General features: G+C 39.5%; 1 protein-coding gene across 1 annotated transcript in view; it reads right to left on the reverse strand.

Moving 5' to 3' along the window:
* LOC128901971 (transcription factor RFX3-like) overlaps positions 1-25,940 on the reverse strand; it is a 225,794-nt gene that overhangs the window by 55,295 nt on the left and 144,559 nt on the right. Inside the window, exons 5-7 of the mRNA XM_054184188.1 lie at positions 20,992-21,066; positions 5,131-5,312; positions 4,232-4,351 (exon numbers count right to left, since the gene is read on the reverse strand). Of these exons, the coding sequence (XP_054040163.1) occupies positions 4,232-4,351; positions 5,131-5,312; positions 20,992-21,066 (377 nt within the window). The remainder of the gene's footprint in view (positions 1-4,231; positions 4,352-5,130; positions 5,313-20,991; positions 21,067-25,940) is intronic.

A 25,940-nucleotide genomic window follows, 5' to 3' on the forward strand; every position in this document is an offset into this window, starting at 1 on the left:
GAGCAGCTCAAGGAGCCAGGTGGGAGGGTGTTATGGTCAGTACATAACAGTATCTCTCTGCCACTCCTTCCTTCTCACACTCTGTTCCGGCATGGGTTCTCCACAGGCTGTGGTTCCTTCATAAATGTCCTGGTTTGAGGGCCCAAACCACAACAACAAAATATCCAACTGCTCCAGCATGGTCTGTTCCACAAGCTGCTATGTGAATACCTGTTCTGGCACCATGGAGAAACTCCTCCCCCTCCTTCTTCTCTGACCTTGGTGTTTGTACTGCTGGTTCTCACTCTTTTTTCCCCCTTCCTCCTCTGCATGTCTGGTGTTTTTTGCCCCGTCTTAAGTATGTTTTCACAGAGGCACCACCAACTTCGTTGATTGGCTCAGCTTTGGCTTGCATGGGGTCCATTGTGGAACCAGCTGTGTCCGGCACAAGGCAGCCCCTTATCCACTACCAAAACCTTGCTACATATACCCAACACAATGTGACATAAGTAGGAAAGTTTCATGACCTTTCAAATTAAGAAAGAATGAAGAAAAGTGATCTGTAGCATAAATTCAGCCTGCACTGTTTGTCAAGAAGTCAAGAACTAGAAGTGTCTATCCAATTAGATGTCATTGATGGGGGGGGGTAAAATTGATATAACTGAACAGAAAAAGCTAACACAGCTGACAGCTGATTCTAAAGGACAAAAGATAAATAACATTTCCCAATTTAAATAATCAGAAGGCAGAAGGAAACATTTGTGATTCTTAGATTCTCTTTGCCCTGAATGTCTTCTTATAAGAGAATTATTGCACAGCTGTTAAAACATTTTTTTTAGTTTTTAAATAAAATTAGAAACATTAATTAAACTGAAAAATAAGAAAGATTGGTCCTAATGATTCAAACTATAGTATTAAGTTCTTTATCTCATGTTAAAAGATGCTAGAGTTCTGAATACTGTAAGATAAATTTTATACAAATATATACCAAATTTCTCAAATATATACTAAGCATGCTTCATAACTGTGGCAAAAGTCTTAGTTCGGAAATACAGAGTGTTTAAAAAAAATGCAATGCAGCTTAATGCATGCTTTTGTTTGTTTGTTTGTTTTTCTTACACGTGGCTTTTTCATCCTCTCCCCCAACCTCCAAACCCTAACTTCTGAGGTCTAGTTGTGGCGGTGTGCCCTTCTCCTCCCTCCACTTAAGCCATAAACAACAGTGGGGGTTGTGATGGCTGCACCCAACTTATGCTAGACTTTGGGGGATGGATGGCAACATAGTAGCCAAAGGCTGTCTGGAACAGGGGCCTAGATGTCTCACTGCTATGCAAATATGACTATAGGTCAATTATCTTACTCTATAAATAGTGGACAGTCCAGGGCCTGTTGAGCTCTCCTGAACGACAGCCAGCTGCACACCAGGATCTCCCCTTGGGTAGGGACGCTGCTCAAGGTTACTCCTCAAGATTAAGAGATTCCTTGCCACAACAGATCCTCGGTAAGTGACTAATAGCATGCTAAACTTTGAAATCTTAGCTAAGTGATATAAAGGATTGATTGTGTGCATATAAACCTTTAGTCACAAACCATTGACCAAGTCTGGGACTAGTATTGGATCCAGACACACCTAGACTCCTCTCTGAGAAGGAGTTTAGAAAGCAAGGGGGTCCTTACTGAACCTCATGACTCAATGGGAGGGTCTCCCTGACAGTTTGTCTGACCCTGACCTCTATGCAGTAAATAACCAAGTGTACCTTGCCAACAAATCTTGTTAAACCACTGTCGCATTTACTATCAAACTTTGTTAAATTGTTTTATATCAATAAATATATTACTGCTTCTCTCATACAAGTGAAGCACATCACTCTATCTGTGACACTAGTACATACATGAGAATCTTGATTTGCATAAAAGTAAACAAGCAAATATATGAATATTTTCAATCTTTCCCCCCATACACATTTCAGGGGAAAGTCTGACCAAACTGTATCCTAAAAACTGCAAAATAAGGATATCAACAGAAATAAAAAGTAAAAGTAAAGATTTCTGCATACTAGAGAACAGAAAAATTGTATTAAAAATGCTAGAATAAGAAATAATGGTGGTTTATATATATATTTAAACTTTTTTTAAAAATTACTATTATGATAAGCATATTCCAATGTGATAAAAATATTATGAAAACATCTACTCTTGCTTTTAAAATGTCTAGTTTTCCATCAAAAAATTTTAAGTCAAAAACTTCAGAGTTGGCAGTTTTTACACAAAACATTACATAATAACAGTTGGTTCATGAGTCCCCATTTTTTTCAATGAAAATTTCTAATTTTTCTGTTGGATAAACACCTCTTTTCTAAAAAGTGTATTGGCATATCTGATTTTGCACAGAAAAGAGACAGTACTAACTTTTTACCTTGTAAATATCACACGATCTAGCTCCCTGCTCTCCACATTTCATCTATTTAGAATGCCTGAGATTCAGAAATTTATTTTACTGAAATCTTTGCACACCTCAACTGATTTAGGGGATGAACAAAGATCTTCAAAATTACTTTATATAGATACTGTTGGGATGGAATAAATAAAGCAGGTCCACACTATTTTCATTAGTATCCAGTGAAAGGACAAAAGGCAATGGGTACAAACTGAAATATAGGAAATTCCACTTAAACATAAGAAAATGCGCTTTTTTTTTTTTTTTATTCTAGGGATGATTGAACACTGAAACAGTTTGGCCAGGAAGGTTGTGGAGTCTCCATCTTCAGAGATATTCAAAACCCATGGTCTTTGGCAACCTGCTCTAGTTGATACTGCTTTGAGCTGGGAGGGTTGGACTAGACAATCTCCAGAGGTGCCTTCCAACCAAATGACATTTCCTGTTTTTCAATTTATGCCCATTGCCCATTGTCCTGTCACTGGGCACTGCTGAGAAGATTCTGGCTCCATCTTCAATATACCCTCCCATCAGGTATTTATACACATTGATAAGATCTTTATGTTGTAGGAGTACTGATCTCTATCTCAGCCACAGCCATGCCTGTGGCTCGTATGGATCCCATTGATCTGGACCCCAACCCATGGATTGGCTTTCTGGTTTGACCTTGAACCTGCCTCATCACCACAAATTTGTCTGATGATCTGGACTCTTGGTTGAATCTGACTACCATCTCCAAGTCTGCCCTGCTCACCTCACTTGTAAACTGCGGGACTGGGCCCAGGCTGGTGAGGCCCCTGCTGTGTGTATCATGGTGCTCGACTCCCAACTCCCCATCCCTTAGGGAGAAGCCAGCCCTCACTGCTTCCTGACAGGAAGACAGTGTTGAAAGCCTTGCTAAAGTCAATATAGACAATATCCATTGCTCTCCCCTCATCCAGTGAGCCAGTTACCTCATTGTAGAAGGTTATTGGATTGGTCAAGCATGATTTCTCTTTTGTAAATCCATGCTGACAACTCTCAATCATCTTGTTCTTCATAGGTGGGCTTTGGATTTCCTAACACCATCCCTGAACACTCAGACAGTCTCTCTGTATTCCTCCTGGGTTCCCTGACCCTGCTTCCACCTCTTGCATACTTTCTTTTTATGTTTGAGCTTTGTCAGGAGCTCCTTGTTCATCCATGCAGGGCTACTGCCACCTTTGCTTGACTTCCTGGATGTCGGGATGGACCATTCTTTAGCTTTGAGGAGGTGATCCTTGAAAAATCAACCAGCTCTTTTGGACCCCTTTGCCCTGTAGTACTGTCTCCCATGGGATTATTCCAAGCAGAGCCTAGAAAAGGCCCAAGTCTTCTCTCCTCAAGTCCAGGGTTTCGATACATCGGTTCTTGCCAGGAGAAGGAAATCAACACAAAGCTGAACCTAATCACAAGCTCTTCTATCATTTTATATATGGGCTGCTTAAAGTAATGAAAATGAACAACAGAATTTGAAATTCAAAGCTCCTATTACTTTTTTTTTCCAGTTTGTGGGAAAATAACCCAAGACTGCCAAGAAGTGTCTGTTCAGAAGAATTGCATCATATTTTACTTTTATTACAACTTTTTTTAAATTTATGAGGTTTTAGGCATGTGCACTCTCATGTCTGCTGATATCAGACTCCAGTGATATCAACTGCAGATCTGACAAACTTTTATTTTTCACAAGAGAAGTTAAACAATTTTCATTAGAGGTTCAACTTTGACACATAATTGAGGACAGGTAATTCTCCGAGAGCTAGAAATATGAAAAAGTAGTTTCATTTAACACCATACCTCTGTTTCTGCTGCATGGGTTGCTGTCTCATAGCCATATATTGCATGTCCTCTTGTAGCCGATTAAGGGGAGAATCTGGTTTGACACGAATCCCATAATAATGGTATTTGGAGTTCCCCCTTTATGAAAGAAAAAAATAACATTAGTTTTATGCATATACATCATACTCGCTTCACAATTTGCCTTGACTGGAAAACAGTACATAAAAGTTAGACTTGACTTTCCTCTCACTCTAGTATAAAGCTGATATAACTCCACCAGCTTCTGGAAATCAGTTCACTTAAACTATGTTTTCCAGCACTTTACTGTTGGACTTCATTTAAATAGAATAAGGAAAGTAAAAACCAAATAAATGACTTATGCAGTCATGGTGAATAAAACAATTCCATAAATGGGGTATGCTTTTGAGTGAGTGAGGGTCTGTGTATGTTTCACTAGTCAAATTCAGTCCTGATCAGCTGGAGAGGAAGAACAGAATTGGGCTACCTGCGTTCATGTTTATGTGAGTGCTATTGGTGTCTATGTGGGTGCTGGTAAAGGCATTGCGCTGTGTTAGCTTGTGTGGTTAGCTGTGTTAGTGTCGTGTGTGTTTATCTGCATCTTTAGGATACATGTTCAGTCTCACTACTAGCTGGACCTGCAAATGGGAACAGCAGTAGCTGCATCCATTGGACTGAGATAGAAGATATCTGGGTCTTAAGAGTACACAGAATCTGGCTATAGCAGACCAGGAGTCCCCTGGGTCCTGAAGTCCACTGGATTTGGCAACTCCCTTAACAGTAAGGTTTTACATATTTATTATTTGCTTGTTTGCTTGCTTGTTTTTAACATACAAGCTTCACATTCACAATTATTATTGACATTTTCTATTATACTTTAAGATTTTATTAATGCAAACCTGGTTCCCAGTCTTCTGGTCCGCAATCCCATGAAGATTGACCGTATGAGTTTTCCAAAGGAGGCAGCATTGACTGGATCTAACTTGTGCTCCTGACAATGACGTAAGTAATGGTTGTAAAGAGTACTTCTGGGGAGACTCACTCCTTCTGCAGTTTCATAGTTGTCTAAAAGCCATTGGAGCTATATCAAATATGAAAGAGTGAACATATGTAAATTCAGTATTACTCCATTTAAAAAAATCTTAATCATACAACACAGACCTCTGATAATTTTTAGACCACTCTTAAGGCCTGTTTAATACAGTGACTTTGTTCTTCAAGCAAATATAATCTCTTTAAATCTCTTTCAATGCTAGATATGACATGCTGCCTTAGTATCTTTTAGAATTACAAGGAAATAACAAAACTCATTGCACTTGTGTCCTCAGATAGCTCCACTTCTAAAAAAATATTTCAGATTCAGTACCATACATTAACATTTTATGAAGTTATTTATGCTTTGGAGACAAATCGTTGGAACTCTAAGGAAATAAAATAATTGATGTAATTTATATTAATTGCAGGAAAAAACTAAAAGGAGTAAGTTAAAACATTTTTAATTCTGGAATGTTATACTATTTCTCTTCGACTGAAATTAAAAAAATATAAATAAAAAACCCCCAGTTTATTTTCTTCCAAATACAAAGAAGAAACTGTCAAATATAAGGTAACAAGCAATCTAGATGACATGAAAAATAACTGTTACATCTATAAAATATTATGGGCCCAATCCCTTTCTGTTGTAGCCTGTTTGCCTTTGACTTCAAAGAGGAACAGAATTAGTATTTTTTTTTTTCCGTGTAATGTAACGTAGACTTTTGATGAGCAATTTTGGAAGCATGTAGGGAAATAGTTTCTAATACATCATTGTACCTTGGCATAGAACAAATATTAACTGACATACACAAAAAACCCAAGTAAAACGGTCACTTTAATGACATTTAACAGTATACGAGAACAACAGAATAAAATGGAAATATTTTTATAGTGGTCATATGTAAATTCTGTGGTTTCAGTTTTTTGGGGATGCTAACATTTTACCTTGCTTATACCCCCCTACCCCCATGGTTTCATATCCTTGGAATTTCCCTTTAATTTCAGCTTGAATAATTCCCAAATTTTGTTTTCTGCTTGCATTTACTACTTAATTACTTAAGAATTACTTACTTCTTATACCAAAACAAATCAGCATGAACATCCAAATTTTCCAGGTTCACAAAGCTTACCAAAACTCTGGTCTTAGTTTGAGCATCCAATAAATCCCCACGCCATGGATTTGTTTTTGGCATTTGGAACAAAATTTTATACCAATATGCTTTAGCCTCATGCAGTTGTATAATCCATTTCAATTTAGTCCACCAAAGCAATTCATTTAAAGAACATGAATATCAATATTTTAATGTCCATTACTCATGAAATATGTTTTTACTCTGACCCTTCTTTATTGCAGAACTACTAGTAAAATTTAGATTATAATGAATATATTGGACATACAGTTCTGTTTAAGTCACTTGTGAGCAATTTACCAAGCACAATACATGAAAAATGCAAAAAAAAAAAAAAATTAGGAAAAGATTTACTTCAGACCTTTCAAAGACTAATTTCATATTTACTTTCTTACAGAAAACATCGCCAGAACTATCATGCTTAAGTTTCTAAACAAGAGCTCTACGTAAAGATGCAGGAAAAGCAAGATCTAACTGGTTCCAAGATAGATGCAGATAATGTTGCACTTTAAATAAACATAACAACATAAAAATCCTTATATCAAGTTGTAGATATAAACACATTATTTAAAAAGTCTTAATATTCACAAATGTATTTTATCTTGAGCATTTACAATTCTGAAATAAAGCCTAGGAAAATATTATTGTAAACTTTTACCTTTACTTGAGTGTATTAATAAAACCATTTCCCTAATCACCTAAGTATATCTTAATTATATCGTTCAACCTTTCCACTTAATCTATATTAATTAGATTATGGAATATGAGCTATTTCTGTTTTAACTCACAAAGAAAAAATGATTGACAAACAAACAAAATTATTTCCCAATTAACTTATAAATACAGCATTAGACTTTTTTACAGATGAATTATTATTTATTATGATTCATTTAAGTGCATTTTACTAATGACCTGTATTTGACAGATATTCTTTCAACCACAGCTTGGCATTAGCCAACAATGGAAAGTAAAACCCAAGATAAGTATAAAATAAGGATTTTTGCTCAAGGGTGAAGATATTTCAGTTCTAGTGACTCTAGCACGAATGGCTGAAAGACTTTTCTACTGAGCAGATGTAATTGAAAGGTCAGTTCCCATGGAAGCTGCCCTCTTATACAGAAGGTTTTTTCCTGAGATGAAAGGATGCTTCTTGCCTCTCCAGCTTTTTGAACATGGATTTGTAATCTAAAAGCTGGCAGATCTCTTTGTGCTATCTGTCTATTTGTGTAAGGGATAATAGAGGATGGTCCACGTGAGACACGATGGAAAATTACCAGTGGAACCTAGCCCAGTATACATGCTGAGAAAAAAGGGAACTCAGTATTGTTGTTGCTCAACTATGTGCACAACCATGAGAACCTGACCTTCAAAAAAGGCAACAGTGTGGTCACATATCAGGAAGCCATTGTTAGCAAAGCCGGATCATGAGTCTGGTGGGGCTTGCTGCATGCACTGGCCACGCGTGCAGCGACTCTAGCCTGTACTTTTCCACTCAATCTGGTGCAGGATATACGGGGGCGGGGTGGAGAGAGAGAGAGAGAGACATGAGCGCACTTTGAAGCTACAGGGGACACCCGGAAGGCACTGTGCCCACCTCCCTTCACCATACCGATGTGGCTCCTCAACATCCTGTTGCTCGGCGGTGCTGCTACGATCTCTGGGTTGGTAAGACTCTCCTAAGTAACATTTGGGACATTTGGGAACTGCTTAGCAAGGCTTTACAATAAAGCTGAGTTAACTATTTTTCTTTGTGTGAGCTCTTGTTTGTACGTTGGAATCTCTCTAAAAAGAACCTGTTACACTGTTATGGTTTGAGAAAAATCCATAACAATTTATTGTTGTTTAGACAATTATTCTATCACCTGATGACCCCTCCCCACCTGGAAAGGGGAATCGGGGAAAGCAAGGAAACACGAGGGTTGAAATATAAATGGATTTAATAGGATAAGACTAAATAATTAACAATAATAATAAAGAACCAATATTGATCCCAATACCAATATAAAATATACAAGGATTATACTCAGCCAATTATATCAGTAGGAAGCTGTGCACTCCCAGCAGTGGACAGTAAATGTCAGACACTGTGAGCACTATGGCTTCAGGAGGAAGGGAAGGCCTCAGGGGCCCATCACCGGGGCAAGGAGTTCTCTGGACCGCTGACATCAAGGGAGAGAAACCACGCAGCAACCTTTTTAATTTATATTGAATGTGACATTCATAGTATGAAATAATCCTGTTGTCCAGCTTGGGTCAAGTGCCCGGGTCTCGCTCCTCCTCATCCCCGCACCTGGCAAGGCTCGAAAACACTGAGACCTTGAACAGGTCTTTATAGCCTAGCTGGCTATAAAGTAAATATTTTCACAAATTCAGACACTAGTCTTCTAAAAGTGTAGTTTTCCCCTGCATTAGAAGAGAAATTAGTCCTTTGTCACTCAAACCAGGACAGTTAGAAACTTAGTTAAAGGGATTAAAACCTGATTTTGTTCCCTTTTTGCCCGCCTGTATCTGGGGAATGAAGCATTTAGAAACATAAAGAAGGTATGATCTTTCAACAACTTTGTGCTGACCTCAGACCCCTGGTCCTTTTCCTTGCAGTTGAACATCCCTTATGAATGGAAAGTGAATTGGACTAGAATATCTAATGAGGGATAAGAGGAGGTGTCTTGTTCAAGGTAATCTCTAGCCTAAAACTGTTGCCAAGTTTTAAAAGAAGTTTGGCTTCCAGCCTTGACTGTGTCCCTTTAAGGAATATTGGTGTCAGTCTTATTACTTAAAGGTCCTGCGACTTAACTTTATAGCTAAATGCTCTGCTAAACAGACTCCAGTATTTCCACCATGGAGACATAATTATTAGGTGTAAAATAATTGCAGAATTACACTTCTGAGCATTGCAGAAAGAAATCAGGAAAGAAAATTGAATAGAGGACAATGAAAAAATTGTTAAAATGAACAGGTATTAACTTAGGCAACAAAAGGCCAGCTAAAGGAAGAAGATAGGACTAAAACAATATTTACTGTCCTTATGTGAGTCATAATTCAATAAAAGTTTTAAAAACAGGGAAAATATCCAGTAAGTTTGATTTGGGTTCAATTAATATCTTCCAAAATGACTGAGGCTAGGAAAGAACAAGTATTACAGCAAGATGCATGGAGGTAGGGTTTTTTTCACATAATCAACAATAGATCCTACCAGTTCATCCTGGATGTCATCTCTAAGCATGTAGAAGAAAAGAAGGTCATCGGGAGTGGTCAGCATGGATTCACCAAGGGGAAATCATGCTTGACCAATCTGATAGCCTTCTACGATGGCATGACTGGCTGCGTGGATGGGGGGAGAGCAGTCGATGTTGTCTACCTTGACTTCAGCAAGGCTTTTGACACTGTCTCCATAGCATTCTCACAGGTAAGCTGGGGAAGTGTGGGTTAGATGAGCAGACAGTGAGGTGGATTGAGAACTGGCTGAATGGCAGAGCTCAGAGGGTTGTGATCAGTGGCGCAGAGTCTAGTTGGAGGCCTGTAACTAGCGGTGTTCCCCAGGGGTCAGTACTGGGTCCAGTCTTGTTCAACATATTCATCAGCGACCTGGATGAGGGGACAGAGTGTACCCTCAGCAAGTTTGCTGATGACACAAAACTGGGAGGAGTAGCTGACACACCAGAAGGCTGTGCTGCCATACAGCGAGACCTAGACAGGCTAGAAAGTTGGGCGGAGAGGAACCTAATGAAATTCAACAAGGGCAAGTGTAGGGTGCTGCACCTGGGGAGGAATAACCCCCCCATGCGCCAGTACAGGTTGGGGGCTGACCTGCTGCAAAGCAGCTCTGCAGAGAGGGACCTTGGAGTCCTGGTGGACAACAAGTTGACCATGAGCCTGCAGTGTGCCCTTGTGTCCAGGAAGGCTAATGGCATCCTGGGGTGCATTAAGAAGAGCGTGGCCAGCAGGTCAAGGGAGGTCATTCTCCCCCTCTACTCTGCCCTGGTGAGGCCACATCTGGAGTACTGCGTCCAGTTCTGGGCCCCCCAGTTCAAGAAGGACAGGGAACTACTGGAGAGAGTCCAGCAGAGGGCTACAAAGATGATCAAGAGAATGGAGCACCTCTCTTATGAAGAAAGGCTGAGAGACCTAGGTCTGCTTAGCCTGGAGAAGAGATGGCTGAGAGGGGATCTCATCAATGCTTATAAATATCTAAAGGGTGGGTGTCAGGAGGATGGGGCCAGACTCTTTTCAGTGGTGCCCAGCGACAGGACAAGGGGCAACAAGCACAAGCTGGAACACAGGAAATTCCATCTCAACATGAGGAGGAACTTCTTTACTTTGAGGGTAACAGAGCACAGGAACAGAGCACAGAGCACAGAGCCCAGAGAGGTTGCGGAGTCTCCTTCTCTGAAGATATTCAAAACCCGCCTGGATGCATTCCTGTCCAGCCTGCTCTAGGTGACCCTGCTCTGGCAGGGGGGTTGGACTAGATGATCTCTAGAGGTCCCTTCCAACCTCTACCATTATGTGATTCTGTAATTTATAAAATTGTTGTAACTTTTTAAATCCTACAGTCAAAGCTGGATTTTTATTTAGATGCCATTCATTTTGTATACTGTGTATATTATAAAACTGTAAACATGACCCCAAAAAACATCAGCCAAGATGGTCCTATATACAAGAGTCCTATAAATGTTTTGTATTGATTTTAAATTCTCTGAAACACTGGCTGAAGCTTGAAATTCTGAGCTCATTTGTATTTTAAGACATGCAGTTAGTACAGCAGAGTGAAATTTTAAATTGGACAACAATACATACAGTGTTATGATGAAGAAGTAATGAAACTAAAACAGAATTACAATTTGTGAAGGGATTTGTGAAAGGATTAAAAAAGTCAAAGGAACAGTAGTAATTTAACTCAATTCTTTCCAACTGTTAAACATTTGGGCCTCATTAAACAGTTAATCTTAAACTTTTCACTTAACTCAGGAACCTTATGTCATTCTTCAATTCATGTTCATAATGACTTGGATCGTTACCCTGTAATGAGTTATAATCTTTTATTAGCTATCGAACATAGTGGATATGCTCTAGGTGAACCTGCTTTGGTAGGGGGGCTGGACTAGATGATTTCTGAAGGTCCCTTCCAACCCCTACAATTCTGTGATTCTGTGATTTTTCTTTCAGTAGTTTTGAAAATACCTCAAAACAGTTAAGAAACTTCCTAAAAATCAAATGGCACCAACATTTTGAACACTTAACAGCAACCAAGTCAGAACATCTATGGTATAAACTATGGCCATCATGCATTCTCCCTTGTTCTTCAGAGACAGCAAAAGCCTCTAAAACTTAATTTTAATATTCTAAAAGCTTTTCAAGTTATATACGATATTACTTGTTTTCACTGTTACTTAAGCTAATTTATTTTTTTTTATTATTCTTGGTATTTCAAAAGCTTTAAGAGCAGCTGTGAGAAATTCAGAGTTAACCTAGAGGGACTATAGTGCAGTCTAATGAAAACAAAACGATTTAAAAGAAAGGGAGGGGGGGAAAGGAGGAGAAAGGCTCCAGAACCTGTATGGTTATCTAGTAGTACCTTCTTTTCAGAGCCAGAATCGAGCCACCTTTTACATTGGAATAACATGCGTGCAGGCAAGATGGTTTGGAGAAATCTCCTTGGGTATACCTGATTGATTTTATTAAATTAGGGCATCACTGAATGCCTGCAATGGATGGTAAGTCAAGCATCTGCTACCAGCCCAGATGTTATATTTTTCTTAGAACCAGGCAATTTAATCAACAGCCCTATTTAATAGAGGGTACTTAGGGCAAATAGTTCAACAAGTGTATGCCAAGGGGGTGGAATACTGGAATTTCCCCCAAAAGGGGAAAGAAAAAACTAGATATTAGTAAGATAAGAACAAAGGCACGAGATCATTGTTGACAATAAAAATAGCGCTGGCCAGAGGAAATGGTACAAATGATGTCTGCAAGACAAATCTCACTTGAAGAGGTGGAGTCCAAGAGGTGGGTCTTAGAAACCCAAAAGATTGATGCAAATCCTAGAGAATGCCCTCATTCACTTCAGTTCGTTTCTCCCTCTCTTCAATAGGCTGCAACTAGGGAGGCATTGGGGAATATATGTGAATGTATGTCACCAATACTGCCACTGAAGACAATATAGCCATGGCCACAGATCCATAGATTTTAAAACCAGAGATCTTAATGATTCTTGTGATCAGCTTGTCTTATTTTTTAAATAATGTAGGTCAAGAAGTGTTCGTTACCACTAAAATTCACCATTAATTATTTCATCAATCTCATGAAGTATTACTGAACTAGAGCAGGTCTTTCAGAAAGACATCTGATCTATATTTAAAGTGATAAGTATTCACCGTATTCTAGTGTAACCTGTTCCAATGGTAATTATTTTCATTATTAAACATTTTGTACATTATTCCTTGTCTAAATTTTGATGAGTTGCATTTTGAGCTTTACCTGCTACTGAAATATCTCTTTACTATCAGAAAACTTTTTCTCATGCAGGCGCCTAACCGTAGACAAAGCATCTCTTAACCTTCTCTAGCGTGTAAATAAAATAGGCTTAACTTGAAGACAGATTTTCCAGACAGTGAATCATTTGTCTTGCTCATTTTGAAAACTTCCACCTACTTCTGGGTTCTCTCTCATTCCAATGTATTTTATTTTTAAAAATCTCAAGCTTCCGGTAGGCTTGGGTCCTCAGTCTTTCAAAACGTTCTATGTGAAACAGGCCCCTGCATGCGCGGGAAGTGCCACCTACGTTAATGGCAAGTTATTCACGTGCAGAATCTGTTCTTTCAAGCTTTTAAGTTCAAAGTTAGGGCCAGGAACTTAGACTTTGGTTCTGGAAAAAAATGAGCATGAACTTAAGTTCACCTTTATTCAGAGTAGCATTTAAGCATATATCCCAAATTAAATAGGGATTATCCTGAATAGTGTGTGGTTTGTTTTTTTTTTTTTAAATTGTAGCCTTGACATTTTGGGAAAAATTATGAAAACAAATGTAACATTTTAAATTATATTCTACACATATAGAGATGAATTAATTGCATTCCTTACATTTCTAAGGACAAGCAGTCAAGTTACAGGCATATTTACAACCAGAGTGCTAAATGACAAAAATAACCCCACATCCATCTGTTTGAATGTGTGATCAGTCATACATTTCTTCTTTTTAAAAGACTAATTCAATATGGAAAGGCATCATTTATGAAGATGTTTTGATTGATAACTGAAAAAAGTTATCATTCCGACAGCAACTCCAACCAAACCATGTTAAACATATCTGCATTACTAATTACTAATGCATATAATTATCAGTGTACAGGGAAATTACAGCATGATAATTATGGGAATTGTGATTTTAGACTTCTCCATCAGTTCACTCAGTTTGCCACCTAAAATGCTCATTTATTATCTGCCATAGTCATTAATGGTTAAGAAGGGTATAACTTTTCTGTGGATAATAAATTCAAAACTGTGATTATTGTACATGTCGACTAAATCCTACAACGTTCAGTCTTTATGTAATCTTAGTAATTGTTCCTGTTAAAATCTTATTGTCCATTAATATTTTATCAGATGAACATATACATTAATGTCTCAGATGCCTTTATGGTATATATATAGAACAACACCTAACAATCCCAAATTCACTTTGAAAAAATGCCTTCCTAAAAGTCAATGGCAAAGAAATATTACTTTCTTCATGATTCAAGTAATTGACACACAATACTTAAGTTGTTCTGGGGAGGTCAGGACATCAGGAAAAAAAATTCCTCAGAAGTTTAAGCTCCGAGGTACTGAAATTAACATGGACATCCTCCAATTCATTATCTATATTTGTTTGCATTTCTAAACCCCTCTTTACTGACAGTAAAACAGGCTGCTTTTGGTGATATCTTAAAGTTTGAGACATTTGCTGCCTCATGTCCAAAAGAAGTCCCTGTCTCTATCTACACAGGCACCTATTTTTAACTTTATCTGCTTCCTTTTATTTTTATCTGCTATATCTTTAGCACCTTTTAACTTTATCTGCTTCAAAAATGTTGCCATTGTAGGCTTTAAACCAAGTGAAATACTAAAGAAGTTTTCATCAAGTGAAGAAATTCTTCATCATTGTGAAGAAATTACTTATTCATCAAGTGTATATTAGAAAATTTAAATTCAGCACAGCTAATTAAGCCTTGGGTACTAGTGATAACCGTGTTTGCTGTTGTAGCTCTTCCTTGTAACAATTGTTACTTTCTCATCGACAACCTTAAAACAAGGTCTGTATGCATCACTATAATAATCAAGTGTTATATGGTAAATGGATGAGAACTCCAGAGTGCTTTCCACTTATATTTCAAAACAGTGCATTCATACAAATGCTACTGTCCTCTGAAGAGGTACTCATGCCAGAGGGCTGAATTGGACAGACAAACTTGCCTAGAAGCAGAGACTTGAAAATGAAGCATCAGTGACCGTATAAAGAGAACTCACAGGTCCAACTTTTACACCCAGAAGAATGTGAAAGATTCTCTTGAAAGTCCTCACAGACTAAGCAACTGTAGTAGAGCTTTTACTAGGTTATATGGAATTTTGCTCAAGAGAATGAAAAAGTAATTGAAAGACAGAAAAAAAACGCAATTGTTTTAAGATTTTGGGGAAAAAAGAAGTTTTGTACATATACACAAACAAAAACATAAAAAGATGTAAAATATGTCTGATATTTTATATATGCCAACTTTAAAAGAACTCAGAAAAGCTTTAAAAGTGTTTGTATTGGACTAGATGCACAAACAGCAGGAGGTAGCTCATATTCAAGGGAGAACAAGAGAGAAAATAATGAATTACTGGAACAGTGCTGGCCACTTCAGTAAGAACACCAGTCATCTAATGAAAATATAGACATTTCTGGGAAGCCACAGACAGAGTTAGACATAGTTGTGGTCTCCGCTACTGTATCACTTTTCATAATGTTTTATTACTGTTTACCTTCCAAAACAAAATACTGTAACTAATATATTTATAATAATTAAAGAGGAGACAGACAAGTTCAAGAAAATAATGGCCTCCAAAATTCACACTTTTCCCAGCTGGAATGTTTAATTAGGCTAAGGACTTCTTTTCTGTCCCTAATCAGATAGGAAAGCTGGGAGAAATGAACGGGGGTCCTAATTATTTTTTTTTGTTTTCTTATGTTTGATGTGAGGGTATTTCAGATGCTATGAGCATCCATTACATTTCATTATAAAATAAGCACATCACAGTTATCTCCAGTAGTCTGCATGTGCACAGGGTATGCATATTGACTGATGAATATAAATCTTTCTTATGATCAGAAAACAACATACGGGGCCAACATATGGAGCAGAAGCATACATAACAGCCACGACTTGGTAAAAATTCAAAATGTTTGGAGTTTATATCAGATGTCTTCCTCCTCCCTAAGTTCTCAAATGCCAGTTCGCTGTCTGTTTTCATCTTCCTTGCTGGATGTTTCAAATGGCTGGTCAAATTATCAATACTACTCTTTCTCTTGGATTCAACCCCTTTTTATAAATCAAGCAGTAGTTTGTATACCTCACCTTTCTCATATGCTTGAGATTCTAAACCACTGAGCTGCCCTGTAGTTGATCTGCCAGATATGGTACAGACTCAAAAATCTCCTCAAAACCTTGTCAAGCTTGCTTAGGATTTCTAGAACAGGCACGCTCCATCGAACTTCTAAAAAAAACACATAGCAAGAGCCATACACTTCAACAAGAGTTAGTCCCATCAGGAAATCAGGACTGAGAAACAAACCAGAAAGTTCAGATAATTATTTTTAAAAATTCAGAAAAAAATATGACAAGACAGAGTTGGCAAGAGATGAACTGCCACTTTTAGAATAAACTGTCTATTTAATTAGGCACACAGGAATCCACTCCTCTAGAAAAGTGCTAACACCATGTCATGGAGAATTAGACTGTTATGATAGCAGTCAGTGGCTAGGCATGTTTGACCTACTTTACACGTTTTCACAGAAAAAAAGAAAAGGAACAGACAGAAATTCACCTCAGGGATTCAGAGGCATCTCAAATACCAAATTTTGAATACCTCAGAAACAAAAAAGTCATTGTGTTCCTTTGGCCAATTTTTAATAATGAGAACAATACACTCAAATGTATTTTAATTCCAACATTTCAACTTGATTTCTGTTATATTTCTCTGCTGAAAATTATTAAATCAATTGCATCAGAGTTTTCCATAAGAGTGTATCGGGTTTACGTGGCAAGGTTTTGGTGGACGTGGGGGGGTGCAGGGGATGGCTTCTGAGAGGAGACACCAGAAGCTGCCCCCATGTCAGGCAGAGCCAGTTCCAGATGGTTCCGGGACAGGCCTGCCATTGGCCAAAGCTGAGCCAATCAGCAACGTTGCTAGTGCCTCTGTGATAACACATTTAAGAAAGGGTGAAAAAAAAAACGCTGCACAACGGCAGCTAGGAGAGAGGAGTGAGAATTATGTGAGAGAACCAGCCCAGCAGACACCAAGGTCAGTGAAGAAGGAGGGAGAGGAGGTGCTCCAGGCACCAGAGCAGAGATTCCCCTGCAGCCTGGGGTGAAGACCATGGTGGCGCAGGTTGTACCCCTGCAGCCCATGGAGGTCCACAGTGGAGCGGATATCCACATTGCAGCCTGTGAAGGACCCCATGCTGGAGCAGGTGGGTGTGCCCTGAAGGAAGCTGCAGCCCGGGGAGAAGAAGGTTTTCTGGAAGGACCTGTGACCTTGTGGGGGACCCACGCTGGAACAGTCCATTCCTTAAGGACTGCACCCCGTGGAAAAGGAAAGACCCATGCTGGAGTAGTTCTTGAAGAACTGCAGCCCGTGAGAAGGACCCACGTTGGCGAAGGTTGTGAAGGACTGTCTCCCATGGGTGGGACCCCACACTGGAGCAGGGGAAGAGTGTGAGGAGGAAGAAGCGGCAGAGACAAAGCGTTATGAACTGACAGCAACCTCCATTCCCTATTGCCTGTGCCGCTCGGGGCGTGGAGGTAAAAGAGTCATGAGCGAAGTCATCAGCACAAGAAGGACATGGACCTGTTGGAGCAGGTCCAGAGGAGGGCCACGAAGATGATCAAAGGGCTGGAGCACCTCTCCTATGAAGACAGGCTGAGAGAGATGGGGTTGTTCAGCCTGGAGAAGAGAAGGCTCCGGGGAGACTTTATAGAGGCCTTCCAGTACCTGAAGGGGGCCTACAGGAAAGCTGGGGAGGGGCTGTTTGCAGGGGTATGTAGCGATAGGACGAGGGGCAATGGTTTTAAACTAGAGCAGGGTAGGTTTAGATTGGACATTAGGAAGAAGTTCTTTACAATGAGGGTGGTGAGGCACTGGAACAGGTTGCCCAGAGAGGTGGTGGAGGCCCCATCCCTGGAGACATTCAAGGCCAGGCTTGATGAGGCTCTGAGCAACCTGATGTAGTTGAAGATGTCCCTGCTTACTGCAGGGGGGTTGGACTAGACGACCTTTAAAGGTCCCTTCCAACCCATCACATTCTATGATTCTATGAAGTTGAGCCTGGGAAGAAGGGAGGGCTGGTGGGAAGTTGTTTTTAGATTTGTTCTTATTTCTCATTATCGTACGCTGTTTAATTGGCAATAAATTAAATTAATTTCCCCAAGTCAAGTCTGTTTTGCCTGTGCAAGTGTGGTGGGCTGACCTTGTCTGGCCTCCAGGTGCCCACCAAGCTGCTTTAACTCTCCCCTTCCATCAACAACACGGGGTGAGAAAAATATGACAAAAAGCTTGTGGGTTGAGATAAGGCCATAGAGATCACTCATCAATTACCGTCACTGGCAAAACAGACTGTTGAGGAGTGGGAGTGAGAGTGGCTTGGTGGGCACCTGGTGGCTAGGCCAACCCACCACAAAGAGTTATTTCAGAAAAAAATTGTTTGTAATTAATACACTAAATATAACATGCTGATAGTTAATATCGGTATGTGATCTACTGAATAAATATATTAAAAGGCAAAACTAGAAAGAAAACACTAGGTGCTACAGGGCTTTTTAAATTTAAGTTTTTTAACACAATTTAATTTAAATGTTTTAACACACCAAAAGCTAATGGCTGAAAGCTAGAGAGAAATAAGCAACATGAGCAGATGAGGCCAGAATGTAAATAGTAAAAGTGTGACTGACCTTAGTCTCATGGGGATTTTCTGGACGTAGATTAGGCATCCACAACTTCTCTGAGAGACTTGTTCCAGTGTCTCACCACTCTCATCGTAAAGAACTTTCTTCCTTATGTCCAATTTAAATCTACTCTCTTACAGTTTTAAACTGTTATCCCTTGTCCTGTCACTACAGGCCCTAGTAAAAAGTCTCTCTCCCTCTTTCTCATAAGCCCCCTTTAAGTATTGAAAGTCCACAATAAGGTCTCCCCGGAGCCTTCTCTTCTCCAGGCTGAACAACCCCAACTCTCTCAGCCTGTCTTGATAGGAGAGGTGCTCCAGCCCTCTGATCATTTTTGTGGCCCTCCTCTGGATCCACTCTAACAGAACTGGATGCCCCAGAGCTGGATGCAGTACTCCAGGTGGGGTCTCACGAGAGCGGAATAGAGGGTCAGAATTGACCTGCTGGCCATGCTTCCTTGTATGCAGCCCAGGATGCGATTGGCTTTCTGGGCTGCGAGTGCACATTGCCAGCTCATGTCCAATTTTTCGTCCACCAGTATCCCCAAGGCCTTCTCCTCAGGGCTGCTCTCAATCCATTCATCCCCAGTCTATCTCATTATCTATGTCATTGATGAAGATATTAAATAGTATTGGTCCTAGTACGGACCCTTGAGAGATACCACTCATTATTGATCTCCATTTGGACATTGAGCCATTGACTGTAACTCTTTGGACGTGGCCATCCAGCCAGTTCCTTATCCATCTAACGGTCCCTCCATCAAACCCATATCTCTCCAATTTAGCACCAAGAATGGTGTGGGGGACTGTGTCAAAGGCCTTACAGAAGTCCAGGTAGATGACATCCGTAGCTCTTCCCTTGTCCACCGATGCAGTCACTCCATTGTAGAACGCCACTAGATTAGTCAGGCATGATTTGCCCTTGCTGAAGCCATGTTGGCTGTCTCTAATCACCTCCCTGTCTTCCATATGTTTCGACATATCTTCCAGGAGGATCTGTTCCATGATCTTTTAACTAGTGCATGACACAGGAAATAGGGGAATACAGTTTTCTAATGTAGAAAAGCTTGTCCTTTAATTCTTATTGTTTTCAGTGTGAAGATTCTGGACTTCCTTGTCATATTCAAGGCAGACTTAGCAATTCTTTGTATATCTAAGTTTTAATATAGATTTTTGGCATTTTGCAAAAAAATTATCCATTTAATTACATTGTTAACGTAATTTTAGCATATTTCTAGGTTGTCTTAACATTGAAACAATTATTTTAAAACCATGATCTAAAAGTCCTTCTTCACATTTTACAGAATTCATTTTCCCTCACTAAATTTTAGTATTTTCTAATAAAAGTAAATTCTCCTCCAAGAAATTGTACTGGCTCCTGCTGTCTTTTTCTACCATGATGATAAACTTTGACAAAACAGTTTTGGTTTTCCCCTCCATATTACCACATTCTTGGTGGTGGGGGTGTCAAATGAAAACAAGTGTATAGCCTCTACCCAATATACTCATACAATTCATATCACAATCAGTATTTACATTTCTGTAGTGAAGGAATACAAGAATCTGAAAAATATGCAAATTTGTGTTGGTTAGCAAGGCTGAGAAGCAAAAAGGATGCAGTATGTAAAGAAATTTAGCAGTATTAAAAAAATGCAAAACTATTTATACCAACTGAAGAAAAAACATGTTGTTTACATAACATTTCAAGAAAGACTAGCACTGTTTAAAAACAAACTGAATATTAAACTTTGAGCCTTTCTCCTTTATCTAAAAGTTATATTTAATGGCTTTACCACTATATTTGCAACCATCTTTTTATGCAAACATCTTCAGCTTTCTCTTATGGAAAATTCCTAACTACAGGATTTGCAAAGACAGAACAAAGCAAGAGGCAGAAGAATAAAACATATTAGAGACTAACAGATTGTTTTATTTCTTTTATGTCATCAAATGTATCTTCAGAATTCTTATAATAAATTTATTCAGAATAATAGAAATATTTAAAAAGAAATATAAAGAATATTTTTTTTCAAAGTGCGTGCTGCTTTTTTCCCCCCTTCTCCTGCTCCTAAATTATTATATTGGGTACACAAATTATAGAAAAGTATTTTAAAATGTCAAACCCAGACTACTTAAGAATTATTTTATTATTATTTTTACATTTACATTAGGACCTGCAGAACAGGCAAATACGTTAAGCTGTGTTAACACAATACAGAACCTAGAAAAGAAATTCACTCTACAATATGTCATGACACTTAACCTGACAAAATATAGTGACGGAAGATGTAGATTACAAGCAACTAAAATGGAAAGATCAAAAGCAAAAAGTAGCAATAAATTAAAACAAACATTTAGAGGCAGACTAAACATGCAGAACAAGCAGGAGATTAGCTTTCATGAAAGAGACAACTTACATGGCTGTTGAGAAGAGAGCTTCTGTGAGTAGAAAGACCATCAGACTTTTGCAGTGTCTCAATCGCCATTTCAATCTGATAATAGATGTCATTAGAAAATGACTCAAGACAGGACAGTAAAAAACACTGATCAGAAAAATTCTGATAGATTTCCTTAAGTTCAACAGTAATATCTAGTTCAGTCATGGCTAAGGAATATTTTCTACTTAAAGGCCTCATCCTGAAGTCCCCATGAAGGCAAACCTCCCCAGTGAAGTTGGGGAGACATTTTGCTTGCACATATACTGCAGGATCCCACTTTCCAAGTCCAATTTACCTTCCTCCTTGCTCATAAAATAAGAGAAGTGGATTTATCAGTAAGCTACATTGCAAACAGTAAAAATTACTGAACAATCAATGTTTTCAATAAAAGAAAAAAAATCCCAGGATAAAATCCTAAGAATGGCCTCAAGGTTTCTTCCTCCAAGTATTTGAGAAAGACCTGTGCACGCTCTGAATGTGAATTAGAAAAAAAAATTCTGCTCTCTGCAACCACGGAGTAAAATCTCAATCATTCAGTAGGTTTTCTGCCATTAGTTTCATTGGACAGCATATCACCCCTACAGCCTGTCAGAGCATTCTTTGAATATTCAGAGCTCTCAAAGTAAATGAAAATTGGAAGTTTACACAGACAGCAAGATCCATCCTTAAAAAAAGAAAAAAAATCAGACGGCTTCAGAATAATACACTTAAAAGAAAAAGAATTATATACCACTAATTATACAGTAATATTACTCCTAATACAAATGTGTAAAGACAACCATACCCATTCCCATTCTTCCCCCACATATTAATACATCTTTTGATTAATTCTATAATGACAGCATTAAAAATAAATTTACAATCTAACTGTAGTTTAGCTGCAGAGCTAGAATAGCAAAAGCATTGAAAGTGAGAGAGACAATGGGATGTACAATAAAAGAAGGCATATAATTAGCCACATTAAATGGGAAAAACACAAAAGCAATGGAAAACCATTTGTACATTTAAAACCACTTATTCCCCCTGTAGACAGTTTTTAAATAAGTCTTCCTTCTCCTTCTTTAATTATTACAGTATTATCCAAAGAGTTTATGCTGGTAAATTACACTACTAAAATGAGTTCACTCAATATACAGCACAAAACTGGAAAAATATTTCAGATTATATTTCAATTAGTGCATAAATACAATATAATACAGTCTCCTCAGAAAACAAGGATGGTCCAATCCAATGAGTAGAAAAGCAAGCATAGAATTAGTAGAAAGGCAAGCATAGAATTATAGAATCCAAACCTAAATTCTGTGAACACCAGGGATTTTCAAGAACAGATTACTATTTATCTGCAAATTAGCTTTATAAGAATTCAGATACCCAAATACCCAAGCATAAGCCTTAATAAAATCTGCCACTATATGTATTTCTCATCAAAGAGAATACACCAATTATCTACAGATATTCTGGACTGGCAATTATCAGAAACTTCTAGTTCATAGTCAGAGTTATTGTCACAATTTCTGGGACTTTCTTTTCTTTTAGAAAACAAATAGCTTTATTCTATTCCTGTCCAACATGATTCTTCCACTACATTGTGTTGCCCTTGTTCTTGTGGGGGACTTCAACTTCCCAGATGTCTGCTGGAAATATAACACAGCAGAGAGGGAACAGTCCCGGAGGTTCCTGGAGTGTGTGGAAGACAACTTCCTAACACAGCTGGTGAAGGAACCAACTAGGGGAAGTGCCCTACTGGACCTACTGTTTGTTAACAGAGAAGGTCTTGTGGGGGATGTAATGATTGGAGGTTGTCTTGGGCAGAGTGACCATGAAATGACAGAATTTTCGATTCTTGGTGAAGCAAGGCGGGGAGCCAGCAGAACTGCCACCTTAGATTTCTGAAGGGAAAACTTTGGCCTGCTTAGGAGCGTGGTTGAGAGTGTCCCTGGGGGACAGTCCTGAAGGGCAAAGGTGCCCAGGAAGGCTGGTCTTACTTCAAGGAGGAACTCTTAAAAGCTCAGGAGAAGGCCATCCCCAAGTCCCAAAAAACGAGCAGACAGGGAAGAAGACCAGCCTGGCTAAATAGAGAGCTTTGGATGGACCTCAGGAAAAAAAAGAAAGTTTATGATCTTTGGAAAAGGGGGTTGGTTACTTATGAAAAATACCATGATGTAGTGAAGCTATGCAGGGCGAAAATTAGAAGGGCCAAAGCTCAATCTGAACTCATCTTGGCCACCACAGTTAAAGACAATAAGAAGAGTTTCTTTCAGTATATCAATAGAAAAAGGAAGACTAGGGAAAATGTAGGCCCACTGATGAATGAGATGGGCGCCCTAGTGGTGGAAGACACAGAGAAGGCAGAGCTACTGAATGCCTTCTTTTCTTCGGTCTTCACTGCTAAAGCTGCCTCTCACGAATCCCATACCCTGGAGGCAAGGGAGAAGGTCTGGAGAGAGGAAGAGTTTTCCCCAGTAGAGGAAGATCAGGTTAGAGACCACTTGGCCAAACTGGACATTCATAAGTCCATGGGCCCTGACGAGATGCACCCGCGAGTGCTGAGAGAGCTGGCAGATGTTATTGCTGGGCCACTCTCCATCATCTTTGAAAGGTCATGGAGGACAGGAGAGGTGCCTGAGGACTGGAGGAAGGCCAATATCACTCTAGTCTTCAAAAAGGGCAGGAAGGAGGACCCAGGGAACTATAGACCGGTTAGTCTCACCTCTGTCCCTGGGAAGGTAATGGAGCGACTCGTTCTGGATGTCATATCCAAGCACGTTGAGGAACAGGAAGTCATTGGAAGTGGTCAACATGGATTTACCAAGGGTAAATCATGCTTGACCAATCTCATAGCCTTCTATGATGTTATAACTGGTTGGCTAGATGAGGGCAGAGCAGCAGATGTCATCTACCTTGACCTTAGCAAGGCTTTTGACACTGTCTCTCATAACATCCTCCTTAGGAAACTGAAGAAGTGTGGACTAGTCGAGGGGACAGTGAGGTGGATTGAGAGCTGGCTGTGTGACAGGACTCAGAGGGTTGTGATTAATGGAGCAGGGTCGAGTTCAAGGCCTGTAACCAGTGGTGTCCCCCAGGGGTCAATACTTGGACCAGTATTGTTTAACGTATTCATCAACGACCTGGACGAGGGGACAGAGTGTATCCTCAGCAAGTTCACTGATGATACCAAACTGGATGGGGTGGCTGACACCCCAGAGGGCCATGCTGCCATCCAGCGTGACCTAGACAGGCTGGAGAGCTGGGCAGAGAAGAACCTAATGAGGTTCAACAAGGACAAGTGTAGGGTCCTGCACCTGGGGAGCAAGAATGTCAGGCACCAGTACAGGTTAGGGGTGGACCTGCTGGGAAGCAGCTCTGAAGAAAAGGATCTGGGGGTCTTGGTAGACAGTAAATTATCCATGAGCCAGCAATGTGCCCTTGTCGCCAAGAAGGCCAACGGAATTCTGGGCTGCATAGGGAAGAGTGTGGCCAGCAGGTCGAAGGAGGTCATTCTCCCCCTCTACTCTGCACTGGTGAGGCCACAACTGGAATACTGCATCCAGTTTTGGGCTCCCCAGTTCAAGAGAGACAGGGAACTACTGGAGAGAGTCCAGCGTAGGGCAACTAAGATGATTGAGGGACTGGAGCATCTTTCTTATGAGGAAAGGCTGAAAGAGCTGGAACTCTTTAGCCTGGCTAAGAGAAGGCTGAGGGGGGACCATATATTAATATTTACAAGTATCTAAAGGGTGGGTTGAAGGAGGATGGTGCCAGACTCTTTTCAGTGGTTCCCAGTAACAGGATGAAGGGTAACGTGCACAAGTTGGAACATAGGAAGTTACGAACAAATATGAGGAAAAACTTCTTTACGGTGAAGGTGACAGAGCATTGGAACAGGCTGCCCAGGGAGGTTGTGGAGTCCCCTTCTCTGGAGACTTTCAAGACCCGCCTGGATGCAGTCCTGAGTAATGTGCTCTCTAGGCAATCCTGCTTTGGCAGGGGAGTTGGACTAGATGATCTCTAGAGGTCCCTTCCAGCTCTGAAAAATTCCGTGATTCCATGTGTCAAGTGACATTTAGTTCCATTGCAGACTTTGATGTGATAATATCAGGCATAAGCCAAGAGCAAGTGATGAGCAAGAGAGGTGAATGCTCTCCCATGTTAGGAACTACTTATATATTATTCAGTACTGGAAAATTCTGGCTGATCATAATTGTCTGCTTGTTCTGACATCTCTATGAAGTTAATATAAAGCAACAGGTAACAACTGAATTTTAATTCAAAGTTATAATTCACAACTAGATATTCATGGAAGTTGTATTTTTCAAAAGCTGTTAATTATTCATGACTGATTCACACAAGACAGTTTGAATTTTAGAGCTTTGAATTCTTCTGGCTAATTCTTATGCCACTTTCTGCATCCCTGTACATTGGCGAAGTGGTTTTCCATTTGTGCACAATGCATACATACTGTACAGTGGATCTGACAGATTTCATTCTCCCCTCAGTAGGATTTCATGTTGGCAACTAAAAGAGTGTTTGTAGGAGTAATAACATCTGTTTTAAATTTGAAAAATAAATTAAATACATTAGGAAATCAATCAATGAAAGAATTAAAAAAGAGAACAGATTTAACAGCTTGTTGATCTAATTTGATATTCAGGCAAGCCTCCAGGGTGCCTTCTCTATTTTTAGGCAGAAATTAAGCTCCCAAGACCTAATGAACTATTCAGATGTGCCACTGCTAATGGATACTTGACTACAGAGGTACTTCAAATGTAAGAATGTTTCCATTTTTTACTGTAAAGCTTTCTAAGCACCTCACAAAGGTTTCCATATTTCAGAAAGGAAGAGACAGTTAATGTCTCATAAACTGCAAGGGAATGCAGGCAACTGTTTGACAGCTCTAATACACATTGAACCACAAGAGCGATAGGTTT

Source organism: Rissa tridactyla, chromosome W, assembly GCF_028500815.1.
Source record: "Rissa tridactyla isolate bRisTri1 chromosome W, bRisTri1.patW.cur.20221130, whole genome shotgun sequence".
Classification (NCBI taxonomy): Eukaryota; Metazoa; Chordata; class Aves; order Charadriiformes; family Laridae; genus Rissa; species Rissa tridactyla.